The 25,956-nt window shown below is 41.8% G+C and overlaps 2 protein-coding genes across 3 annotated transcripts in view; one reads left to right on the top strand and one right to left on the bottom strand.

Moving 5' to 3' along the window:
• LOC137125463 (NACHT, LRR and PYD domains-containing protein 12-like) overlaps positions 1-25,956 on the top strand; it is a 382,261-nt gene that overhangs the window by 95,866 nt on the left and 260,439 nt on the right. The window lies entirely within an intron of this gene.
• On the bottom strand, positions 1,095-25,956 carry LOC137125460 (NACHT, LRR and PYD domains-containing protein 3-like). The gene is made up of 15 exons (XM_067500947.1): positions 25,857-25,956; positions 17,711-17,811; positions 16,359-16,478; positions 16,046-16,165; positions 15,730-15,852; positions 10,408-10,530; positions 6,793-6,871; positions 6,402-6,630; positions 4,323-6,270; positions 3,981-4,154; positions 3,550-3,723; positions 3,119-3,292; positions 2,668-2,841; positions 2,488-2,534; positions 1,095-2,332 (listed from the first exon to the last, which is right to left on the bottom strand). The coding sequence occupies exons 2-15, from the start codon at positions 17,743-17,745 to the stop codon at positions 1,791-1,793; spliced, it is 4,062 nt and encodes a 1,353-aa protein (XP_067357048.1). The 5' UTR covers positions 17,746-17,811; positions 25,857-25,956; the 3' UTR covers positions 1,095-1,790.

Here is a 25,956-nt window from a genome sequence, read left to right as displayed (position 1 = left end):
CACACAGAAACTTTCAGTTGGTTGGAAACATTTCTGTCACTGAACATTTCACATGTTATTTTTCCTGATTTTAATCTGTATTAATTTAGACAATATAAAGCACTGATGTTCACTAATTTACATTTAACTGCATTTGTTAAAATAAAACATTTGTCCTAAGTTCAGCTTTGCTGCACTTTTTTTCCTGCTCCTCCATAAATGGAAATAAGGAAAATAAGACAAAAAGTGATGGATATTCACAGAGTTTAATGAGTCAGATGCTGTTGTCTGGTCTCCCTCTGGTGGACATCACCCAGAACTACAACTAAAATTCAATTAATCGATTATCATTTACATAAGTAGTTATGATGAAAGAAACTATATGATTTTTATTATTTTAAATATTGTATACAACTTATTTTTTATGTCTCAAATGTGTAAATACCGTATTTATGCCACAATACATATTTTTATTTGTATTAGTGTGTGTAGCTGTTGTAGTTCATGTTAATGTCCACCAGAGGGAGACACTGGACCAGACAACAGCATCTGACTCAAACTCTGTGCTACTGTATTCAACTTTTACGAGGTTAGAATTGTGCATTATAGGAAGAGTTGGTTCTAATGTTTTGGACCCTCATTCATTTTGAACTTTGACCTCAATGGTAAATACAATAGGATTAAGTGAGTAGTAAGTAAAGTAATAAGTACAGTAAAATGATGAGCTTGTAAAAGTCAAACTCATGTATCATGTCATAATTCATGTACTGCAGTAACAGGGGGTCATAATGTTTTGACGTTGGCTCTGTGTGTGTGGGGAGTGGGGGTAGTGATGCTGCTGGTTTGTGTCCAGCCTCCGAGACAGGATGCAACAACACCTGTCACAATAAGAGCGTGACATGTTTACATTTATGTATATCTAAATAAGTGAGACACACACACACACACACACACACGTAGGAAACCTCCAGCAGAACTCGGCTCAGGGTGGGGGACCTTCTGCATGGAGTGGTTGGGGTGAGTGGAGAGAGAAAAAGTCAGGGTCCAATGTCTCAGTTTCTGAGGACACTTCAACACGTGGACCAGTCGAGGAACAAAGCGTTTAACAAACTCTGTTCTACTGTGACACAAAATTTATTTTATTGTGAAAACAGGAAAAAGCTTCAACTAAAATGATGATAATACAACTAATAGTAGCAGTTGTGTAGAATTGTGTCAAATGTTTGTAGTTAATATATCAAAAACTGAAAACAGTTATTTCAAAAGCCTCGTTACATAAATGTTCAGTTAGCAAAGTAAAATAAAACATTTACAAAACAAACTGGGACAGTTTGGACCAGAAACTCAGATGAAACATGAACAGACTGTCTCTTTACTGAAGCAGCGTCTCTCAGTCTAACGTGTGGGAATCAAACAGCATTTGTGGCCGTTAGAATCAGTTTTCTGGATCAGGACTTAATGAGCTGATTCACTATTTCTCTGTTTGGTACATCCTCAGTTTCTGATCAGTTCACACAAACAGATGTGTTTCCAGATGTGTTTGGACAAAACTCTAATGACGTCTGATAATGTCAGTGGAGATAAAAGACAGAGAAAGACTTGATGAGCAGTCAGCAACATGTTGATCCTATAATGATGGAAGCTTCATCTTTAAAGAACTGGAAGAGGAACAAGTTTACAAGGAATCATTTAGAACTGTTTCTACAAGAAACTGATTTAATCCATGAATCTGAGTGAAAGACAGACATGGACAGACTGAACCATCTGTCCAACACAGACACAGTTTCTCTGACAGGACCAGACTCTCTACACTACTCTGGACACAGAGACAACCAGGAACCAAGCGAAAAGGCTGCAAACCCAGCATACAGAGCTTCAGTGAATGTGGTGTTGAAGCTGTGGAGGTGGATCAGTTTGTCAGAGGAGACTCTGTAGAAGGACAGAGTCCCAGCAGGAAAGTCCACATACACTGCTACTCTGTCAGAGACTGGGGACGAGGAGATGAATGTTTCTTTGCCATTGTGCCTGATACAATATTCACGAATATAACTATGATCATAGCAGATGAGACTCCAGGACTGATTGTTGCCTCCAGACATATAGACTCCACCTTCTCCTTTTCTCCCGATTCCTCTGTAATTCACTGAAACATCAACCCCTCTGCTCCAATCCACCTCCCAGTAACAGCGACCAGTCAGAACATTACTACACAGCAGATGATGCAAAGGGTCAAATCTGTCTGGATGATCAGGATACGACTGATCCTCCTCCACATGTTTCACCTTCCTGTTGTTGTCAGACAGTTGTAGTTTCCTGTTCACTGTGTTTGTGTCGATTGTGTGTTGACAGAAATCTGATGGAGAGAACAAGACACAAACAGCTGCAGTTATTAATCCATCATCTGTTCATTTCTTGACACTTTGATGATGTGAATGAGTGATGTGACAGTTTGAAGATGGTTGAATGTTGCTGCTTTGTTTCCATCAATCTCATTAAAAATACACTTACACTTCCTCAGACCTGGTCTCAGCCTTCGTTCTCCACCAGGCTCCACCCTGAAAGGAGGAGGGGGGTCAGAGCAGCACATTCTCTGTCAGCATGCACACATGGACATCACATGGCTCTAACTGACATATTTTGGTATAATTACATCTAAAATGTTTTTGCCTGCAGCAGGTGTCTTCATACCTGAGAGTGTCCAGTCTCCACTGTGGATCATTAAGTCCAGCAGACAGCAGCTTCACTCCTGAGTCTCCTGGATGATTGTAGCTCAGGTCCAGTTCTCTCAGATGGGAGGGGTTGGAGCTCAGAGCTGAGGCCAGAGAAGCACAACCTTCCTCTGTGACCAGACAACCTGACAGTCTGCAGACACACAACACAACACACGTTATAGATACTCTAATGTTATCATAAAGAAATAAATCATTTTAATAGTTGACTACAGCAACGTGATTTCATTTGGTCCCATTTATTAGTAACTAAGTGCGTTAAGACATATGAACATTCAGTGCATCTTAACTGAAAAACATGTCAGCAGAGAAATCACTGCACAGTTTAAGCTTAATGACTGATATAAGCTACAATCAAGAGAAAAAATTATTGGTTAGTTGAACATGTCGTATCCTGTATGTATCCTGACCTGAGAGTCTCCAGTTGACAGTGTGGACTCTTCAGTCCATCACAGAGTAATTTCACTCCTGAATCCTGCAGGTCGTTGTTACTCAGGTCCAGTTCTCTCAGACTAGAGGACTGAGAGCTGAGAACTGAGGACAGAGCTTCACAGCTTCTCTCTGAAAGGTTACAGAGACTCAGCCTGGAGAGGAAACAATGAACAAGATAAAAATTTTGTATTATCTTTGTGTTTAAATGTAGTTTTCTAGAATCTTGTGTCAGGACTGTCTACAGTCATTGTTGGAAATTCAGCAGTTTAATACAATTAACAACTAATAGACAAAAATGTAAGTCATCAAATAATAACACAAAATCAAATCATAGCTGAGTTTCTCTGTATTATCAGACTTATTGTTAATTTTCTCAACTCATTGAGGACAAACAGTAACTTGATCTGACCTGAGAGTCTCCAGTTGACAGTGTGGACTCTTCAGTCCATCACAGAGTAATTTCACTCCTGAATCCTGCAGGTTGTTGTTACTCAGGTCCAGTTCTCTCAGACTAGAGGACTGAGAGCTGAGAACTGAGGACAGAGCTTCACAGCTTCTCTCTGAAAGGTTACAGAGACTCAGCCTGGAGAGGAAACAATGAACAAGATAAAAATTTTGTATTATCTTTGTGTTTAAATGTAGTTTTCTAGAATCTTGTGTCAGGACTGTCTACAGTCATTGTTGGAAATTCAGCAGTTTAATACAATTAACAACTAATAGACAAAAATGTAAGTCATCAAATAATAACACAAAATCAAATCATAGCTGAGTTTCTCTGTATTATCAGACTTATTGTTTATTTTCTCAACTCATTGAGGACAAACAGTAACTTGATCTGACCTGAGAGTCTCCAGTTGACAGTGTGGACTCTTCAGTCCATCACAGAGTAATTTCACTCCTGAATCCTGCAGGTTGTTGTTACTCAGGTCCAGTTCTCTCAGACTAGAGGACTGAGAGCTGAGAACTGAGGACAGAGCTTCACAGCTTCTCTCTGTGAGGTTACAGCCACTCAGTCTGAAAGACAGTGATGTATAAAATGACAAGTTTAGTGATAACAAATAAGGAAATGCAGCGTAACACAAGGAAACAAGTAATAAATTATGTTATTTATCTTTTCTCTTGTTGAAGTTTACAGCAGCAATGTATTTATTGAATAAATTGACTCTTTATCTTTGTACTCACACAACTTTCTTGGAGACTTTGACCACTCCCATCACAAACAGAAGATCCTTCTCTGAAAAGCGTGAAGAGAATTTCTTCGGGTCAAACACGTCCAATTCTTCACCTGATGACACTAACATGAAGAGCAGAGCTGACCACTGAGTACGAGACAGTTTCTCTGTGGAGAGACTTCCTGATCTCATGTACTGTTGGATCTGCTCCACTAGAGAACAATCATTCAGTTCATTCAGACAGTGGAACAGGTTGATGCTTTTCTCTGCAGACAGATTCCCACTGATCTTCTTCTTGATGTACTGGACTGTTTTTTGATTGGTCTCTGAGCTACTTTCGGTCTGTGTCAGCAGACCCCCCAGGTGTTTGGTCTGTAATGAAAGACCAAGAAGGAAGCGAAGAAACAAGTCCAGGTGTCCATTTTGATTCTGTAAGGCCATGTTCACAGCACTCTGGTAGAAATGTATTGATTTTTTTCCAAATAGTTTGGAGGATGTCAATTGATTATGACTGACAAAATTCTCTAAATTAGAGTCATACTCAGAGTCACTATCCCAGTGACTATAGTGACTATGACTATCATAGTCACTACAGTCACTATCCCAGTCACTGTCTGATTCTAAGTCAATATTACATTCATTGTCTTCATATCTCTGCGAGGTTGATTCTTCATTTGACAGCAGATTGATTCGAGACCTGAAGAATGTCAGATGGACATGAAGAGCAGCCAGAAACTCCTGAACACTCAGATGGACGAAGCAGAACACCTTGTCCTGGTACAGTCCACTCTCCTCTTTAAAGATCTGTGTGAACACTCCTGAGCACACTGAGGCTGCTCTGATATCGATGCCACACTCTGTCAGGTCTGATTCATAGAAGATCAGGTTTCCTTTCTGCAGCTGCTCAAAAGCCAGTTTTCCCAGAGACTCAATCATCTTCTTGTTCTCTGGACTCCAGTGTTGATCTGTCTCAGCTCCTCCATCATACTTGATGTTCTTCAGTTTGGACTGAACCATCAGGAAGTGGATGTACATCTCAGTCAGGGTCTTGGGCAGCTCTCCTCCCTCTCTGGTTTTCAACACATCCTCCAGAACTGTAGCAGTGATCCAGCAGAAGACTGGGATGTGGCACATGATGTGGAGGCTTCGTGATGTCTTGATGTGGGAGATGATTCTGCTGGCCTGCTCCTCATCTCTGAACCTCTTCCTGAAGTACTCCTCCTTCTGTGGGTCAGTGAACCCTCTGACCTCTATCACCATGTCAACACACTCAGGAGGGATCTGATTGGCTGCTGCAGGTCGTGTGGTGATCCAGAGGCGAGCAGAGGGAAGCAGTTTCCCCCTGATGAGGTTTGTCAGCAGCACATCCACTGAGGTGGACTCTGTAACATCAGTCAGGATCTCATTGTTGTGGAAGTCCAGAGGAAGTCGACACTCATCCAGACCATCAAAGATGAACACAACCTGGAACTCTTCAAACCTGCTGATTCCTTTGGTTTCAGGAAAGAAGAGATGAACAAGTTCCACCAAGCTGAACTTTTTCTCTTTCAGCACATTCAGCTCTCTGAAAGTCAATGGAAATGTGAACTGTATGTCCTGGTTGGCTTTGTCTTCAGCCCAGTCCAGAGTGAACTTCTGTGTTAGGACTGTTTTCCCAGTGCCAGCCACTCCCTTTGTCATCACTCTTCTGATTGGTCCATCTCTTCCAGGTGAGGCTTTAAAGATGTCTTCATGTCTGATTGTTGTTTCTGGTCTGACTGGTTTCCTGGATGCGGTTTCAATCTGTCTGACCTCATGTTCATCATTGACCTCTCCAGTCCCTCCCTCTGTGATGTAGAGCTCTGTGTAGATCTGATTCAGAAGAGTTGGGTTTCCTGCTTTGGGGATCCCCTCAAACACAGACTCGAACTTCTTCCTCAGGTGAGACTTGAGTTTAGCCTGGCACATCACATAAGATTCTGAAAAAATAGAAATATTTGTCTAATAAGTAAAAATTATAACTTATCATGCTCACACTTTTTGAAAATATCTTTCTCTATCCATTTGCCAATTTTCCCATCAACTTAAATCTTTACAGAAATCCTCTTACTGCTCTGCAGACAGTCAGCCAGCTCCTCCTGCTTCATTCTCCTCAGGAAGTTCACTGTGATCTTCACAAATGACTCTCTGCTGTTCCTCCTCTGCTCTTCATCCTCACCGTCCAACACCTCCTCATCCTCCCTCTGACTCTCTAAGCATTCTGGGTAATCTGGACTCAGACTCTTCTGGATCTTCTTTAGTTCGTTCTTCACAAAAGTGACAATGTTGTCCTCCAGCAGCTGGAACAGAAAACTATATGAATGACACAATCCAAGTAAAACCATGGAGCCAAACATCAGATCCATGTTGGACAGACTGACAATCCACTGGTCTAAAAAGTGCAGCATGGACATTATTGTGGACACAACAGATGGAAAAGTAGTAGTTGTACATGTACAGACCATAAATATGGAGTCCAGGTGTGTTTGATGCTGCTGGACAGACTGACCACTGGGAACCTCTGAGCTCTGCTGGTCCACTCTGTGGAGGAACCAGGAAGAATGAGCTCACATTATGTCTGTCCACACAGAGACACAAGGTGTTTGTTACTTTACTGAATTAGATGATTTTCTCTTTATTAAAACTGCTTGTAATGTTGATCCCACTGTGAATCACCAGCTTTTAATTTACTGTGTTGGTTTTCCTGCTTGTCAGGTTGATCTGTTATTGTCTCCTATAAAACTGTGCAGCAAAGCAATTTCTGCAACAATCAACAAAGCCAAGACCATCTGAAGAGGAGGTTCTTAGTCCACTTGTACTTAAGTGGAGTTTATTGGCTTTAAAAAAAAAAACTCAGCAGAATTGTGTGATCTTACATTTGTAATTGTAGCATGAATTTTACACTATTAAATCCATGTACTGACTGCAGACTGTGAAAAAAGACCCAGAAAACAGCCAAACCATGTATTTAAGTAATTAAGATAAAGTAGAAAAAGCTGTTGCTCACTGTGGTTCCTGCCCCCAGGTGAACAGGGTCTTTAACCAATGAAAACCTGTCAACTTATTCCAGATTGGATAATGGTAAAAACTGTTCTTATGTTAGAAAATGAAACTGGGCTCATATATGAATGTCCACATTCACAGACACCTCATCTCTTCTAGCAGCATGAGTAAAAACACAGTGGTGTTTCTTCAGAGTTGAGGTCTACAGTTAGAAACTGGTTCTACTGAGCAGTTTTCATTTGAAAACATAAATGATAAGAAACTTTTAAACATCCTTGGATATCTTTCATTTAGATAACTTTTTTGTGTCTTGACAGGACACAAAAGGAACAGTCAGGATAATGAATCTAGAAAATTGGAAAATGTGGTCTCACAGACGGAGCTCCAGTCATTGGAGTTAACAGTGTTTTTTTAATCATTTATTCGCTCGGTTGTCAAACTGCTGAACTTTTATTGACAGAAGATCCAATGGAGACATGTTAAAATGATGGTATTGTCTATGTGAAGCTAGGACAGTTTCACAATATTAGATGGTCTGCCCAAAAACAGGAGACTCTGTAGAAAACATGGAGGCTTTTACCTGCCATTCAAATTCCAGTGGCCACTTATGAAGACAGGGACCTAAAACATACCTGCACAGAGTGTTTTCAGTGTTTTCTATAGCTGACACTACTGCTTGACAGTGAAGTTCAGAAAAGAGATGAGGACATGGACACAGCTGATGTAGTGAGAGGTTTAATTGATGAGTGTGAAAAGAGATATGAACCATGTGATCAGTTTTTACATTTTGATCCAACAACTTGACTCCATGAAATCCAGCAGCCAGCTTCAGAAACATGAGGAAAGCTCGTCTGTAGACGGGGAATCCACTTTAAGAAAAAAACAGCTTCATCTGGGTCTAACTTGGTCAACATAGTGAAGACAAACATCTACAAGGTTGCTCTGATGTCCCTTACATTGCCTTGAGCAGTGCTGCATGTGAGAGGGATTTTCACATCTTAATGTATTAAAAACCAAGTACAGATCCTGCCTGTCAGGTCCTCACCTTCTCATTCCTCATGGACATCAACTTGTCCACAATGACAGAGACATTTGATCCAAAACCAGCTGATGACTTATGGATGCAGTCCTCTCTTTGCATTTTTGTACAAAGTATTCACATTCTCCATATTGTGTAACCACTAGAAACACTGACTGTCCTCCACTGGTTGGAACTCAGCTACTGCAGTTGAATGTAACTATTGGGCTGAGCTGCCAGCTTAAGCACCAACCAACCCCAACCCCACCTCATCTGCCTCCCTGCCCCCTCCTAGAAAATCATGTTCCACCTAATACAGACTGAAGACTCAGTGTGTTTACATGCACTTAAAGTAACCAGGTCACAGTCCGATTTCTCATTTAGAGGATTTCTTAACTGTCACATAAACGGGAAAGCTGGTTTCTGAAATCAGGGTAGGGGTTTAGAGAAACCTGGTTTCCCCCAGTAGATGCCTCCTGGAGAACATCTGCATGGCGAGAGATCATTAATGGGGCAACGCAGCCTTAGAAGTCTAAAAAAGTCACTTTCCACTGTGGATTTGTTTTCACACAGCTTTCACAAACCAGAACAGCAGGAATCTGATCTCTTCATTTCTCCCCCCGAGTGGTTAAAAAGAACCGTTCACCAACATGACATCATGAGCTGCAGCTTTTATTGGAAATCTGGATGTAGCCTGATCTTCACTGCAGGAAGTGAAAGGACAGCTCAGGACATTATCAGATATTTAGTGGGTAGATAGACTGGGAGAGTGTGGGGCAGGAACGAGTAGGCTGGGTGGAGCAGAGTGGTGCCTCATGTAGCATTAGCTTCATAGAAGCTGTTTATTGTAGCTTTAAACCAGAGGATCAATATAGAAAAAGCTCTAACAAAGTGTCTGAAAACAAACTGAGCTGATGTCTGATGATCAACACGTATCTGAGAACTTCCATCAGCTTCATCAATAAGAAATCACATCATTTTTTCTACATACTGTTTGTATTCAGCTGTAACCTGATGGACATAAAATGCTGCTGGCAGCAGAAGATAAAATCCAACATGTAATAAACAAAGTCTTTATAAACCTCTGGTTGTAACCTCACAGTCTGACTCAATAATCATGATTGTAGTGATCTGCAGGTGAAACACTGTTCAGTTAAATGTGGGAGGAAATGTTTGCTCATTTAAAAACCTTCAACAACATTTAATGACAATGTTTTAACATGTAGTAAATTTAAGGAGAATTCAATCAAGTGAAGGTCATGCAGCCTGAGGTGCACACACTTATTTCTCAGCACTGAATTCTCTTATTTAATCAGAGTTTATCAAATGTTTGTGCCAAATGTACAAAGTACATATACTGTACACACAGCAACAGAAGGTCAAATCTTAATTAGACAAATTTAAATATTAACAGTCTGATGACTTTAGTAAATCAAATATCAACTGGGAGAATCTGAAACTGATGTTTTCCTCTGTTCATGTTGGAGCTACTGAAACACTCAGTCACTGAGCAGTGATGTGTCTCCACTGACTGCAGACAGAACAAACCTGACAGGAAGTTGAATTTGTCCTGTCATCAGTTTAAATCACGGCGTTAACGTTGGTTCATCACAGCTGATCTGAGCTGATGTTTGACATTTGAAGCACAATCAGTGACGATCAGCGACTGAGAACAGGAGGCTGCTCCATTCATGATTTCTACACTGAGCTTTGCTAACAATGTGTCAGAACTCAGCAGGGAGTTGGTCTGATGTGAAACATAATTTCTCACATTCACAAACTATCATCTCCAATATATGACATCATCTCCAATATGATCAATAACTGTGATATTAATGATCCATCAGTGTCAGCGATCACAAAATGAGACATGATTCTTCACTGAGTGTCTCATGTGTCTGTTGAAGAAAAGCAGGTGAACTACACAGTAACACACTTACTGTTAAAGTCAGTTTCCCCTGAACCCACATCCTGCAGTGGGTCCCAGCTGATCACAGTCCAGCTGTTATCACAGACATGTTTCTACCTCTGTGAGGTCACTAACATCACATTTTACCTTTTTCTATCAGAGGGTTGTTGTCCTTTAAAATCAATGAAGCGATTATTTGACTGGTCACTCTTCATGGACACACAGCTGGGCTCAGGTCCAGGTCCAGCAGAGTTTAGTCCCCCATAGATCCTGGTAAATAGAGGAGACCAACAGAGAGGGAAATTCACTTTTTAGTCTTCAGTGAAAGAAACTGGAAACTTTCAGAAGTAGATCCCTCTGCTCTCTCAATGTTCTGTTTGTCTAAAGGGAAGAAAATTTCTCCCTACATTTGTTGACTTTGTTCAGATCCACGTTATTAAATGATGGAAAGATTTTGCCATTTTGATGCTATTTAAATCTTTTTGTTTGTTCTAGTGGGCCACTGTAACAAAGCAATTTCCGCCAATTTATATTCTATTCTATACTTTACTCTATTCTATATGGCAGAAAGGTGGAGGCCCTCCACCTAGATGACATACTATGGGGTTACGTCGGGGAGACAAGCGAAGGCGAATAAGAAGGAAAATAGGCTTCAGAAGAGGGATAGGGAACAGATTGAGGCGAAGGGGCAGCCGGCTACCCCTACCTGCCATCACGCTGTCAAATGTCCGATCACTACAGAACAAAAGTGAGGAACTTTCTACACTCGTGAAGTAAGATCTGCACATCACAGTGAGGGAGATGGATTGTTGTAAACACTATGAATTAATGACTGTATCCTTCAGACCACATTATTTACCCAGACAGTTCTCTCAGATTACCGTGATTTTAGTGTACGAACCAGGGCCTGATTTGAACATGGCAGCCGAGCACATCGTGGACAGTTATAATAGAGCTGTCAATCAGACTGGAGATCAGCCTGAGTTCATACTGGGGCATTTTAATAAGTGTGACATCGCCCCACATCTGCCCAGTTTGGGACAATATGTCACTGCCCCCACCAGAAAAGAGAAAACACTGGACTTGTGCTTTGGCAGCATCCTTAATGCATTAAAATCAGGCCCCACCCCTTGGCCTTTCTAACCATAATCTTATTTTGTTACTGCCAAGATATAGATCTCAAATAAAACTGGTGAACCCATCATAAAACCCATAAATGTCTGGAATAAAGATGCAATTGAAGCACTAAGGGGATGTTTTGAGCTGACAGACTGGGATTTGTTTTTTAATGACTGTGGTGATGACTCTAATAAACTGACTGAGGTACTGACCTCATATATTGTGTTCTGTGAAGGTATTGTTCCTCCTACCCAGCACATAACTATATATCCAAACAATATAAGGTGGATTACTAAGGACCTGAAAATGTGCTTGATTCAAAATAAAAAGACAAATTAAGGGTGAGGGAACTGGAGGGTTCAGGGTTCAGGAGGAGGCCAAGTTGGCTAAGGTTAATTTTAAGAACAGGTAATGTGAGGGAGGCATGGCAGGGCTTAAACATCATGATGGACAGAGCCACCAAAGCTGCAGTGGCTGACTACCCAGATCCTGCCTCCTTCACAGAGCAGTTAAATAATCACTTCACAAGGTTCAATAGCCAAAGCAGACCTCATACTTGGGCCTCTGTAACCCCTAGCTCCTCCATCCAAGCCCTCACTATGAGCAAACAACTTGTCACATCCATCTTAGGCAAAGTTAACTCCAACAATGCTGCAGGATTGGAAGGGCTCAGAGGCAGAGTGCTTAAAGAAAGCTCCGCTCAGCTGGGTGGGGTTCTTACCAGGCTCTTTCAGCACCTTCTGGATTCCAGCTGTGTACCAAAACAGAGGAAGGAATCATAATAATTCCAATCCCTAAGAAGACAAGGACTTCTAAGTTAAGGACTAAGTTAAGGCTTTGACATCGGTGCTCTGCAAATGTATATAAAGAGGGGTGACAGAGGGTGTGTCAGCAGCTGTCAAATATGCTGCAAGACAAACTGGACCCACTTCAGTTCGCCTATAGGGTGAGGCGTGGTGTAGAGGATGCATGTCTCTCACTTCTAGATACCGATACCAAACAGCTGGATTCTGCACGTCCACAAACCAAAGTTTTATTTATGGACTTTTCCTCCACTTTTAACACTGTACAGATGGACAATCTATTGTCTCTCGAATCTTCATGCACACCACACACTGATTTTATGGATAGAGGACTTCTGACAGGACAGGCCCCAACATGTGCGTTTTCATGGTTTTAAATCCAGTACATTGGTTTAAAACAGAGGACGGCCTCAGGACTGTGTTTTGTCTCCTATGATCTTCTCTGTCTACACAAACAGCATCTGTTGCAACAGGGGAGGAATTAAACTTCTAAAGTATGCAGACGACATGGCCCTGGTGGCTCACGTGACTGACACCCATACTCTGTCTCTATACCAGCAGGAAGGCGACAGGATGGCTCAGATACTTGCTGAGAAGTCATTGGAGCTGAATATTAAAAAAAACAAAAGAAATGTGTTTTGGGGTTAGAGGAAAAACTTCAGCGTTGCTAAACCAACCACTGAATATTTAGTCAGTTGGTGGAGCAAGTACAATCTTTTAAGTACCAAAGGTAGAGATTGACACGTGCTTGTCCTTCACACAACATATTGACTGTGTCCAAAAAAGCACAACAGCGCCTCCACCTGCTGAGGAAGATAAGGGTCATTCAAGTCAGCAAGGACATTTTAAGTTTGGTTTACAGATCACTCATCGAATCCATTCTCATTTTCAGTATTACAACTTAGAATAACTGTCTTACCGTTAAACACAGAAACAAACTTTCCCACATGATTAATCAGACCAGCAGGATAACTGGATCACTACAGACTCTGAACTTTATAGCCGATCGGTGGAGAAGAAAGCCACCCAGATTATTAAGGACCCCTCGCATCCCCTACATAGTTCCTCCACACTGCTGCCATCAGAAAGGTGTTACAAAGTCCCATTGGCCTGTAAAAACATCTACAAAAAATCATTCATCATTCATTCGGCTGAATGTGCGTTGTCACTAAGATCTGAAAAAGAGACAGTTTCCACTGGTCAAAGTGTGTCTCTAAAAACAGGGACACAGGCAGCAGCTGTTAAACCTCCTCTGTCCTTTAACAGGACCTTTTCCTTTTCATTCATGAATATGATGAGAGTAAAAGTTTGTTTTGTTTAATGGGATGAAAAATAATCTACTGCGTTTGCTTATTCCACATAAGGCTCCTACAAACTAGGTTCCATCATACTAAACTGTCATTACATATTTCTATGCTCATGACGCAGATTGATGTAATCATACAAACAGTGACACAGCCACAGCCTTTAAGCCTCATTTGTCCTTTATGGAAAGGGAGTTAAAACATGATGTACTCTGCACCACGAGCTCTTGATTACTGAGAGCAAAACTAAACACTAAAAACAAACCATCATGTCTGAATCTCTCTCTCTGATTTATGCTGACTTAATAAAGTCTTTTAATGCATCTTGAATATTATACTGTATATATCTTCTACTCCAGTACCTTGTTGGTGTGCAATTACAGTACTACTGGTACAATATGTTATAGTAGGGACTAATGTGACTATGAGTGGAAGCTGAGAGCCACCTAAAGACAATACACTGTATTCACACACCATCTTAAGACACAAAAGACACTTTCAATGACATCATCTCTAGTTCTATGGTCAGAAGTAAGTAAGCGTTGCATATTTCAGCATCGTACACAAGCAAACCATATGTTAAATCCAATCTCAGAGTGTGTCCATGTTCATGTGTTTGGCCTTTCACCCACTGCACAATATAAAAGAGTAAATCAAGTAAAAAAAAAAAATTGCCAAAGATTTTGTTGGACATCTGACATGAACGTTAAAATCTCCAAGAATTAAAAAAACTGTGATAATTTAGCATAATATCAGCTAAAAAGTCATGAATAAAACACTTCTGAAATACTTGAGCTCAAAGTTAAAGCATGTGTCAGCAGAAACTTCAAGCAGTGAAAACTACTGCTAAATATTGTGGCTAAACAGCCACTGTGACTGACTATTGGTCCTGGGGGAGCTGAGGACGACACAATTTGGAGGAACGAGTTCGGATAAAGGCCAAGACTCTCCAACATTCAGCCAGGTTTCACTCACTAATAAAAAAATAATCCAGTCCACAGGAGGTGAAGAAGTCCAGAAGGGTGAACGTCTAGTGACCTAGCATTAACCAGGGTCATCCAGGTCAGGGTGGGGGCTCACCAGCTGACTGCATGACTTAGTCGATGCTGTTACCACAGATTCACTCTGCGGAAATGTGGGGACAGATGGCTGCCGACAAAAATCCAGAACAACAGGTGGAATCCATTGGTACTTTGGTTCCAGAGAGTGCCAGGTTAAGAGACCATGATCATCTGCCTCTTTTCCAGGTCAGAAGGAGTGAGGACAAGCTGACAAAGCTACCAGCAGAGTCTTGAGTTTGACTCATAAGCCTCCGTTTACCCCAATGTCTGTGACACTCTGGCAGGGGAAGAGCGTAGAATGGGCACGTAGGCTTGCAGATAGTTATACAGGCAGGGAGGGAAGGTTTTCTGCCCTTACAGATCTTGTTAGGAAGTATTTCGTCGTATTTCGTACACCGACAAAGAAAAGACATTCTAGTCAAAATGTGAAGTCAACAGTTGGGTAACAGGTAGCAGATGGTTTGCTACACACCTGAACCATATTAATACACAACTGATTGGTGTTGATGACATTAGATCTATTTTGGTTTGGACACAAAGCAGCAGAACTCTGCAGTAAACTATTCTCCATTTTCTACCTTCTCACTGCTGATGAATTTGTCAGCCTGTCCTCTAACAAGGTGGCAGCCATTAGCTCACACTTCTTCCCACTAGATGGAGAAAACTCCATTCATCAAACAGCACATCACATGATTTTCCACACAGACACATCCACTCTGCACTCAAACCATCCTTCCACCAGTCCTCTAGGTCCAATCCCCTCCACTCTCATACATCTAACTGCACCCACACTGACCTTTCTGACAGATTACATTTAAAAACTGATAATAGATTGTACAGGTACCTAATGAAGTATGAAACATGTCTTGGGAAGTGGAGGCTTAAAAACGAGCTAACAGAAATACCAGGGAGTTAAAAACCCCAACAATCACGTGCTCCAAAATGGGCTGCTGGACTTTTCTAAGAAAGTCATCACCACCTGTTCACCAATTCCCTTTGATAATCAGTTCATTAATTCCTGCCCAGCTTTTCTATCTGTCAGTAACACTTGTAGACGATGCCATGCCCACCTGTCCTGCAGTTACCCCCACCTTCCAATTCCCTTCACACACCAGCTCCCTATTTCCTCATCAGCCCAACAGCACTGAAGCTGCTCCACTCCACACTAACATCACATTTTACCTTTTTCCATTACAGGATTGTTGTCTTTTAAAATTAATTCGCCGATTATTTGACCCGTCACTCTTGAAGGAGATACAGCTGGGTTCTGGTTCAGGTCCAGCAGAGTCTGGTCTCACACAGATCCTGGTAAACAGAGGAAACCAACAGAGAGGAAAATTCACTTTTTAGTCTTCAGTCAAAGAAACTGGTGGAGGATCAAGAAACTTTCAACGAGAACAAATCAATAAATGTAAATTACTTCACTGAACGATTTCAGATTATTTTCTCTATAAAAACTGGACTAAAACTAAAACACTGATTAACACAAACAGCTCACCTCTTTGCAGCAGGGACTTGGGTTTTAAAATTTATTCGACGATTATTTGACCCGTCACTCTTAAAGGAGACACAGCTGGGTTCTGGTTCAGGTCCAGCAGAGTCTGGTCCCCCATAGATCCTGGTAAATAGAGGAGACCAACAGAGAGGAAAATTCACTTTTTAGTCTTCAGTCAAAGAAACTGGTGGAGGATCAAGAAACTTTCAACGAGAACAAATCAATAAATGTAAATTACTTCACTGAACGATTTCAGATTATTTTCTCTATAAAAACTGGACTAAAACTAAAACACTGATTAACACAAACAGCTCACCTCTTTGCAGCAGGGACTTGGGTTTTAAAATTTATTCGACGATTATTTGACCCGTCACTCTTGAAGGAGATACAGCTGAGTTCTGGTTCAGGTCCAGCAGAGTCTGGTCCCCCATAGATCCTGGTAAACACAGAAGAAGATCAGAGAGAAACTTTCACTTTTTAACCTTCAGCCAAAGAAGCTGCAGGAGAAACTAGAAGATTTCTACAAGAACAAATCAATGAACTTTCTTTCCTCTAAATGATTTAGAGCATTTGTTTGTGTCTTTATTAAAATAAATACAAAATTGATATTATATAAATATAATGAAGTCCAGGTAGCTTTGAATACGTGAGCTCCTACATTAGAGCTTTGTGTTAACTACTGTGTTGCTACTTGATTGGACACAAAGTTCAGATCATCACACACTGCAGTATCTGAACACTCATCACTGCTCCACCTGGTGCATCAATCCAGCTTTGCAACCTGATTTTGTGAAAATGGTTTAGGGGCTGTAACAAGGCAGGTCTGAGGTCATTAAGTCATCATGGGGGTTGACATTCAGTGTAAAGTCCGTATGGGATACGTCCTCCATCAGACAGGACTCCAGGATAATCTACACAGCAGTTTTAAGCTGCTCCATCTATGATTTCAAATGATGACAGGACAAATGAAACATGTCTCTGTGTTTGTTCTCTGCATGATGGTGGAGAAACAGGCTTCAACACTGCTGCTGCCTGTGCCAAAGATTGTCTATGTGAGTTAAGAAGTATCACACTGTAACAACTCTGCACAATCAGTGGACTAAGTGTCTGTAGTTTTAATCAATTTATATTTCTAATTCTGTGCCCACACCACCCATTAAAAAAAACATCTGCAGCCTACACTGTTAATTGTTACTGTGTGTGCATCAGCTCAGAACATGAAGAAAAAAACAACAAGAATTGTTCATCAGCACACGTTGAAAATAACATCAGCTCTTTCCCCTGATCTCTCATCCACCATCCACCGCAGCAGCTTGTTGACTGATCATTAACTACTATGAACATGTTTAACTGAATCCTGAAAGGATTTGGCAGAAAAACCACTGTGTACATATTGACACTATGTAGAGTTAAGATCCAAATATGACCAGTTTGGATCAGGAAGGATCCCACATCCAAACACAGCTGAGCAACACAGAGCTTGTTTCAGCCTGAAATCCACACTGTCAACGTCACGTCTTTTCTGTCCTATCACATGTTGGATGACACTTTTCTACTGAACTATGAATAGTTTTAAAGTGGAGTCTTGCTGCTGCTATTCAGGAGGAGTTTCTTCCTTACATGTTTTGTATTGCTGCAGAAACTATAAAGGGATTGAAGATGACTTACCCTCCTGGTCCAACGGTGTCCAACGGTGGATCCATGAACTGATGACTCTTCAGTGGGTCTCCGATGACTCACATCAGGGTTCAAAGTCAAGTTCAGAAGACCTGGGCACCACATAGACACGGGTACAAAGACAACACCAGCAAAGAAAGAGAGAGAGATTTTTTTATCTTTAGTCACTGAAGTTAGAAAATCATTGAGACTGAGTTCCTGATCCCTCTTTAGACCATTCACAGTGGTCCTGCTGCCAGTCTTTACCAGATGCTGCCATTACTACTGTCTACTACTATTTGTTCATATCAAATCTTGAATTGGATGAGGTGGGGGATGGGGAGCCAGTGGTGGTCATGCAGAATGGGTGATATGAGACAGAGACAATGCATCCACACGATGGACAATATCTTCCTTGGTCAGCAACAGCTTCTGTTTATTTCCAATGGAAATGCAGTGTAAGTCCATGCACTGATAGAAAGGATTAAAACTAATCTGATCTACTGGCTTCATCGATCCTCCTCTTCATCATTTCTCCTTCTTCTCTTCTTCAGATCAGTGGGAGCTGAATGCAGTCAGAGGAAGCTGCCTTCAGCTTCTCCACTTCTACCATCAGTCCACTAGATGGAGGCAGGAAGCTAAACTCCTCATGATGTGTGTGCTGGTGACACATTTACTGTAAATTCACTGACATTGGTTCAGTTTCATTGAAACTAAGGTTTTAGTTACAGAACTATAATTACAACTGGGAGAAACTAACCAACTGACCTTACTACTTATTACTGATTATTAATTGTTAATAACTACAGCTACTGTTCAATAACAAATATTTGTTCACAGCCTAATTTCTCAATGAAAACACGACTTAATAAGTAACTGTACATTATTTAATGACTGTTTTAATGTAATGTCTTGTTTAGTGCACGATAGAATAACACAATGTGGCTCCTGGTTACTAAAACAGTGATATCCCCTCCCTCCCAAAGTGACCTCCCACTTTACTGTTAATAGGAAACATCTCACATTCATTAAGGTTCTGTTTCTGTCAGCTATATTATCTAATTACTCCATTGGTATTAATACAAAGCAGCAACAAAACAGCTAAGAGAAACTATGAGAAGATGCAGTCAACATGCTACATTTATAAAAACGGAACATCAGAAGCTGTGGATGTAAATATAACGTTAATGTTACTTTCACTTGGACATGTTTCATGCTGCCATTAGAATAAGTTTGAGATTATATCAAAGGTTTATAATCTAAATATATTTGTTCTTTAATGAAATATCACTGTTTTCCCATCTTAATTTGTAACACATAGATGAAGAATATATAAAAAAAATTGAAGGATTCAAACCTCCTATGATAGACGATATAAAATTAGAAATGTTAATTCCTTATTACCATTCTGGTTTAGGTAATAAATAAATAAAAACACTGGAGGTCAAGCAAAAACAATTACTTTATAATAGAAGAACTAAGAACAAACAAAACAAACTAATAAAAAGATAAAATTCACATAATGAAATGTATCAAATAAAACTATTAGAAACTCAGAAGTTGGTGCAAACTGCAATTTGAAATCCTCAGCATATTGAAACAAACTGCTTATTTTCTCATCATGAAAAATAACTTATTTGCACTTATTTTTTCTGGATACATAAATCTATAAAAATTCTCCCATATGGGACCCATTTATTAATGTTCTCATACAGACTCGCAAATGTTCTCCTTGTCTCCAGTTCCTGATTCCGTTTACACCTAATGAAAGTGAAGATTTTTCTTTGGTGACTAAATTCTTTAAAACTTTGTTTGAAACCTGTGAGGTCAACATGGGCTGTGTTTGAGGTTCTTTAACCATTCTGGGTCCCAGTCAGATGTTCTATGTTTGCTTCTATCTGCTGGTTTATCTGCAGCTTGCGTTTAATCTATAGCCTGTATAACTTTGTCATATTACAAATCTCACTTTTATTTGATTCATTACAAGACAGATTGTTAACGTTAAATGTTGATCTTCTGTTAAACTACTATAACGACACATTTTAACGTGTAATGTATTAAAAGTCAAAGACGAGACAAATACAGTTACATTGTGGATTTATGAGAAAACATGTTTTTCAGCTGTTTTCCAGCTGGTCTGGTGACACAGGAGGAGGGCAGCTCCTGTTAAAGGACACCGGCGGCCTGGTAGCTCAGTGGGTTTGAAAAGTTCTCACCAGCTGGACTGGCTTCTCTGGCAGCAGCACATGTACTAGGTCCTCGGCCTCCAAACCCTCTTGAACATTTTTGTGCATTTTTTGTGGATTATTGATACATAAATTATTGAATTGTTGGGCCTAGTGCTATAGCTGCTGTATTCTCTGTATATCTTGTAAATAGCACTAGTCAACACTATTGGTGGAGAAACGGAAGCTTTCTGAAGCTCTGAATCAATATTAGGACATTGTGTTGAAAATGGTTTAGTGTTTCGAAGCATTTGAGTTAAATATGGCGACATCTGCTGCCAAATCATTGATATCACAAGTGAATGAGCAAAATAAATGATGAAACTTTTGATTTGAATTTAGGTTGATTTTATGCTGCCATTATTGTGATTTTGTTCAACAGTGGTGATTATATAATTAAATGCAAATTTGGAATCCAGACTTTTGGAGAACATGAACAGCTTTGTTTTGTTCTTTCTTGTTACACTCCTACCCTCCTAGATTCAATTCAAAGATTCAAAGATTCAAAGATTCAAAGTGTTTATTGTCATATGCACAGATAGAACGCATGTTTCCCTGTACAATGAAATTCTGACTTTGCCCTCCACTCTGAATGTCACACAGTAAGTAAGATGAGAATTTACAAAAAATAGAAATAAAATAAAACACAAATAAAATAAAAAAGTAATAAAATAAGAGCAAACAAATAAGAGCAATAAGGTGAGGTAGTGCAGTTCTCAGTGCGGTAGTGCAATTCAAAAACAATTTGTGTGATTCGTGAGCAGTTGTGTCCATGTATCAGTTGTGTCCGTGTAACAGTTATGTTATGTTATGTTATGTTATGTTATGTTATGTTATGTTATGTTATGTTCATGGTTGCAAACTCCTGTCAGCTGTTTAGGAGTCTGATGGCAGAGGGGAAGAAAGAGTTCTTCAGTCTCGAGGTTCTGCATTTCACACTTCTGTACCTCCGCCCTGAGGGTAGAAGTGTGAACAGTCCGTGCTGGGGGTGAGAGGGGTCTTTGAGGGTGGAAGCAGCTCTCCTGTGGACTCTGCGGTGGTAGATGCTCTGCAGAGAGGGCAGTGGAGTCCTGGTGATCTTCTGCACAGTCTTCACTCTCTGCAGGCGTTTGGTCCATGACAGTAGTGCTGCTGTACCACACAGTGATGCAGTTGGTCAGGACACTCTCAATAACGCAGCTGTAGAAGTTGCTGAGGATCTTGGGCGACATGCCAAACTTCCTCAGAAAATACAGCCGCTGTTGGGCCTTCTTGACCAGCTGTGTGACGTGAGGTGTCCAAGTGAAGTCCTCACTGATGTGGACACCCAGGTATTTAAAGCTGCTCACCCTGTCCACTTCAAGCTCCCGGATGAACAGTGGCTGATGCGTTCTCCTCTCCTTTCTCATGTCCATTATCATCTCCTTCGTCTTGTCCGTGTTGAGGGTGAGGTTGTTGTCTCTGCACCATGACACCAGACTGGCCACCTCCCTCCTGTAGGCTGCCTCGTCACCGCCAATCACTGCGGTGTCATCCGCGAACTTCAGGATGATGTTGTCCTTGTGGGAGGCGACACAGTCATAGGTGAACAGGATGTAGAGGATGGGGCTGAGTACACAACCCTGCGGAGTGCCAATGTTTGTGATGAGTCTGGCTGAAGTCCTGTTACCAATCCTGACAGACTGAGGTCTGCCAGTCAGGAAGTCTAGGAGCCATTCACAGAGGGTGGGGTGCAGACCAAGTGTGGACAGTTTGTGGGTGAGTTTGTGGGTGATGACCGTGTTGAAGGCGGAGCTGTAGTCTATGAAAAGTATCCTAAGGTATGAGTCCTTATTTTCCAGATGAGAGAGGGAGTAGTGGATGGCAGCAGCAATGGCATCCGAGGTGGACCTGTTGGGCCGGTAGGCATACTGCAGGTGGTCGATAGTGTCTGGTATGCTGCTCTGAATGTCTCTCGAAACACTTCATAATGATTGGAGTGAGTGCCACTGGCCTGTAGTCATTCAGGCAGGTGGGTGGGCTCTTCTTAGGCAGGGGGACGATGGTCGTGGTCTTGAAGCACAAAGGAACAGTGCACTGGCTGAGGGAGAGGTTAAAGATGGAGGTGAGAACGTCAGCCAGCTCGTTGGCACATGCTCTGAGGGCCTGCCCAGGAATGTTGTCAGGACCTGCTGCTTCCTCAGAGCTTTGTGTACCTGGGTCGTTGAGACAGTGGGTGGAGGGGAGGGGGGTTGAGTGGTCCGGGTGTGTGTGGGCCCCCTCTCTGCAGTGTAGCTGGGGGCCTCAAAGCGGGTGTAGAATGTGTTGAGGTCGTCTGGCAGGCTGTCTGTTGAGGTGGTGATGTTGGTGGTGGTGGTCCTGTAGTCTGTGATGTGCTGCAGGCCTTGCCACATCCGCCCTGAGTCAGTAGTAGAGTAGAAGCTGTCCAGCTTCTCTCTGTACTGCCTCTTGGCCGCTGTGATGGCTTTTCTCAGTCTGTACTTCGCAGCTTTGTACTCGGTCTCATTGCCTGATCTAAATGCAAGAGAGCGCGTACGCAGCATTTGACGTACCTGACTGTTTATCCAGGGCTTCTGGTTTGGAAACTTCCTGATTTGTATGGTGGGCACGATGTTATCAACACAAGTGCTGATGTACCCAGTCACATACTCAGCATAATCCTGTACACTGATGGAAGAGTCCTCCAGAGTGGCTGCAGCTTTAAACACATCCCAGTCTGTCAGAGCAAAACAGTCCTGCAAGGTGGTCTCAGTCTCTGGGGTCTAGAGTTTAACCTGTTTGGTGCCAGGGTGTGTTTGTTTCAGTCTTTGTCTGTAAGCAGGGTACAGGAACAAAGAGATGTGGTCTGAGTGTCCAAAGTGGGGGTGGGGTGCAGCCCTGTATGCACCACGTATGTTGAATCAGAATCAGAATCAGAAAGAACTTTATTGCCAGGCATGTTTACACATACTAGGAATTAGTTTTGATGACAAAGCTTCACAGTGCAACAGAATGACAGTGACAATACAAGAACAAATAATAAGAATAAAGGAATAATATACAATATAAAGATAAATGCAAAAAGCTAAACAAAATATAAAATTGACAAAATGTTAACTCAGTAGTAATGTGTGCAACTTGAAAAGTAAATGAGTATGAATTTTAATTAGCTTATGTGCAATAGTGTTATGTGTTCTGTGATGGTCAAGTGTTCATGAGGGTGATTGCCTGAGGGAAGAAACTGTTCCTGTGTCTGGTCGTTCTGGTACTCAGGGCTCTGTAGCGTCGACCAGAAGGCAACAGTTCAAACAGGGAGTGTGCTGGATGTGAGGGGTCCAGAGTGATCTTCTTTGCCTTTTTCCTCACTCTGGATAAGTACAGTTCTTGGAGACTGGGGAGGGCTATACCAATGATTCGTTCAGCAGTCCGGACTACTCTCTGTAGTCTTCTGAGATCAGACTGGGTAGCTGAGCTGAACCAAACAGATATAGCAGTGCAGAGGATGGATTCTATGATTACAGAGTAAAACTGTTTCAGCAGCTCCTGTGGGAGGTTGAACTTCTTCAGCTGGCAAAGAAAGTACAACCTCTGCTGGGCCTTTTTCACAATGGAGTCAATGTGTATGTCCCACTTCAGGTGGGAGATTGTGGTGCCCAGAAATCTGAATGACTCCACTGCAGTCACAGTGCTGTCCATGATGGTGAGTGGGGGGAGAGCAGGGGGGGTTCTCCTGAAGTCTACGATCATCTCCACTGTCTTGAGCGTGTTGAGCTCCAGGTTGTTAAGGCCGCACCAGACGGCCAGCTGTTCCACCTCCAGTCTGTAAGCCGACTCGTCACCGTCCTGGATGAGGCCTATCAGTGTGGTGTCGTCCGCAAACTTCAGGAGCTTGACAGAGGGGTGTTTAGAGGTGCAGTCGTTGGTGTACAGGGAGAAGAGCAGTGGGGAGAGAACACAGCCCTGAGGGGCACCGGTGCTGATGGTGCGAGTACTGGATGAGAGTTTACCCAGCCTCACTAGCTGCTGTCTGTCTGTCAGGAAGCTGGTGATCCACTGACAGACAGAGGAGGGCACGGAGAGCTGAGTAAGTTTGAGCTGGAGAAGTGATGGGATAATGGTGTTAAAAGCAGAGCTGAAGTCCACAAACAGGATCCTCACATAAGTCCCTGGTCTGTCCAGATGCTGTAGAACATAATGCAGTCCCATGTTCACTGCATCGTTCACAGACCGGTTTGTTCGGTAAGCAAACTGCAAGGGGTCCAGTAAGGGTCCAGTGATGTCCTTCAGATAAGCCAAAACCAGTCTTTCAAATGACTTCATGACCACAGACGTCAGAGCCACGGGTCTGTAGTCACTAAATCCAGTGATTTTGGGTTTCTTTGGGGCCGGAAAAATGGTGGAGCGTTTAAAGCAAGCTGGGACTTCACACAGCTCCATTGATGTTGCTGTAAACATGGTCCAGAGTGTTCTTATCACGGGGGGGAATGTCCACATGCTGCTGGTATTTGGGGAATACAGTCCGTAAACTACACTGGTTGAAGTCGCCAGCAGCAATAAAAACAGCGTCAGGATGAGCCGTTTCTAACGCGCTGATGACATCATGGAGTTTGCTGAGTGCTGCCGTGGAGTTAGCTCGCGGGGGGATGTAAACAGCGGCCAAAAACACAGCAGTAAATTCCCTCGGTAGATAATAAGGAGGCACTTCAGCAGTAGAAACTCCACATCTGGCGAACAGTGTTCATCCACCATCTGTATGTCTCCACACCACGAGTTGTTGACAAACACACACCCACCTCCCCCTTTAGCCTTATCGGACGCGACCGTTCAGCTACAGACTCACTCGGTGAACAGAGTGAGTCTGTAGCTGAATGGCGTCCTCTGGGACTTTGTCTGAGAGCCAGGTCTCTGTAAAAATCAGTGCGCAATGTTACCTACAGTGATGCCTGTAATTCCAATCTTAAAATGTTAAAAAAAACCTTGAACACAGCACGTGGGATTTTACTCTTTGATGTTCCGACACAGAACAATGACGCACAGTAACACACATGTGGCCAAGGGGTATTGGGGGTGGGCTGTATTCACAGTGAAGTGCAGTAGGACTGTATATAAATAGTAATTTAGAGACCTGAGTATTTTCTACTATCACGCTTTATTACGGGCTTTTGAAAGTCACTGCAGGTTTTATTTGTACCACAACAGTTACATTTATAAACTGAGGAACAAATCTGCAGCTTTGTCTAAAGATAAAGTTCAGCAACAAAGCAGCAGTGAATACTGACAGGATTGTGTAAATAAAAAGTAAAATATTTCCATCTAAAATGTACTGGAGTTAAAGTTTAAAGTAGCAGAACACGGGAATATCCAAGTAAAGTAACATCAAATGTGAACTAACGTGGCCCAACGTATTGGATTAAACCTACTTAGTTACTTCCCACAGCGGAAGTTACAACAGCTGATGAATGTGTCTAAAAACCACAGAAAGCTTCTAAATCAATTAACAGACACATAGGTTATTAAAACTTTATTTTGCGTCAAGCTTTAAAAAACATGAACTACAATAAACATTTAAGTAAAGTTGTATTTGAATAAAGCCTCTCGGTAGCAGTAATAACTAAACCACAGAGAAGAGAAGTCCTGCGGCCATGTCCGTGACGCAGTGTCCTCAACTTTCCGAATATATAACTTATTTACATTTAGAAATACATAATTAACTAATGACTCTGTCTTCACCCACTGACCATCAGCTGACTCCACTTCTGCTGATTTTACTGACTTTTCCCACTTTTACTACGTTCTACTTTTACTGATATTAACCCAACATCGCGGATGTTTGTCTGCTTCGCTCGCAGTTCACAGTTGAAGCTGTGAGTCTGAAAACGTGAACAATTCAACAGCAGATTTCTACAGTTTCTACTGTAACTAAACCAACAACGACTAATGTTCACGAGTGAAACAGTAAAGTCCGTTTTTTTTACCTTCAGACGGACGTTTGGATGAAGAAAACACTCTGCGTCACTTCGGTAAAAGTGAAACTAAACATTGATACGAACAAACTGGGCGTGTGTTTGTGGGGAG

This window comes from Channa argus, chromosome 4, assembly GCF_033026475.1.
Source record: "Channa argus isolate prfri chromosome 4, Channa argus male v1.0, whole genome shotgun sequence".
Taxonomy (NCBI): Eukaryota; Metazoa; Chordata; class Actinopteri; order Anabantiformes; family Channidae; genus Channa; species Channa argus.
The sequence above is the reverse complement of the archived record's forward strand: the minus strand, read 5'-3'. Positions and strand labels throughout refer to the sequence as shown.

Bases quoted from the DNA above. Each gene is read 5' to 3' on its own strand.
- LOC137125460 (XM_067500947.1), bottom strand. From the start codon at position 17,745: ATGGATCCACCGTTGGACACCGTTGGACCAGGAGG. The intron at 3,724-3,980 runs GTCAGATCAAGT...TTTCCTCTCCAG, and splicing joins TGTCAACTGGAGACTCTCAG to GCTGAGTCTCTGTAACCTTT. The intron at 2,333-2,487 runs GTAAGTGTATTT...TCTCTCCATCAG, and splicing joins GAGACCAGGTCTGAGGAAGT to ATTTCTGTCAACACACAATC.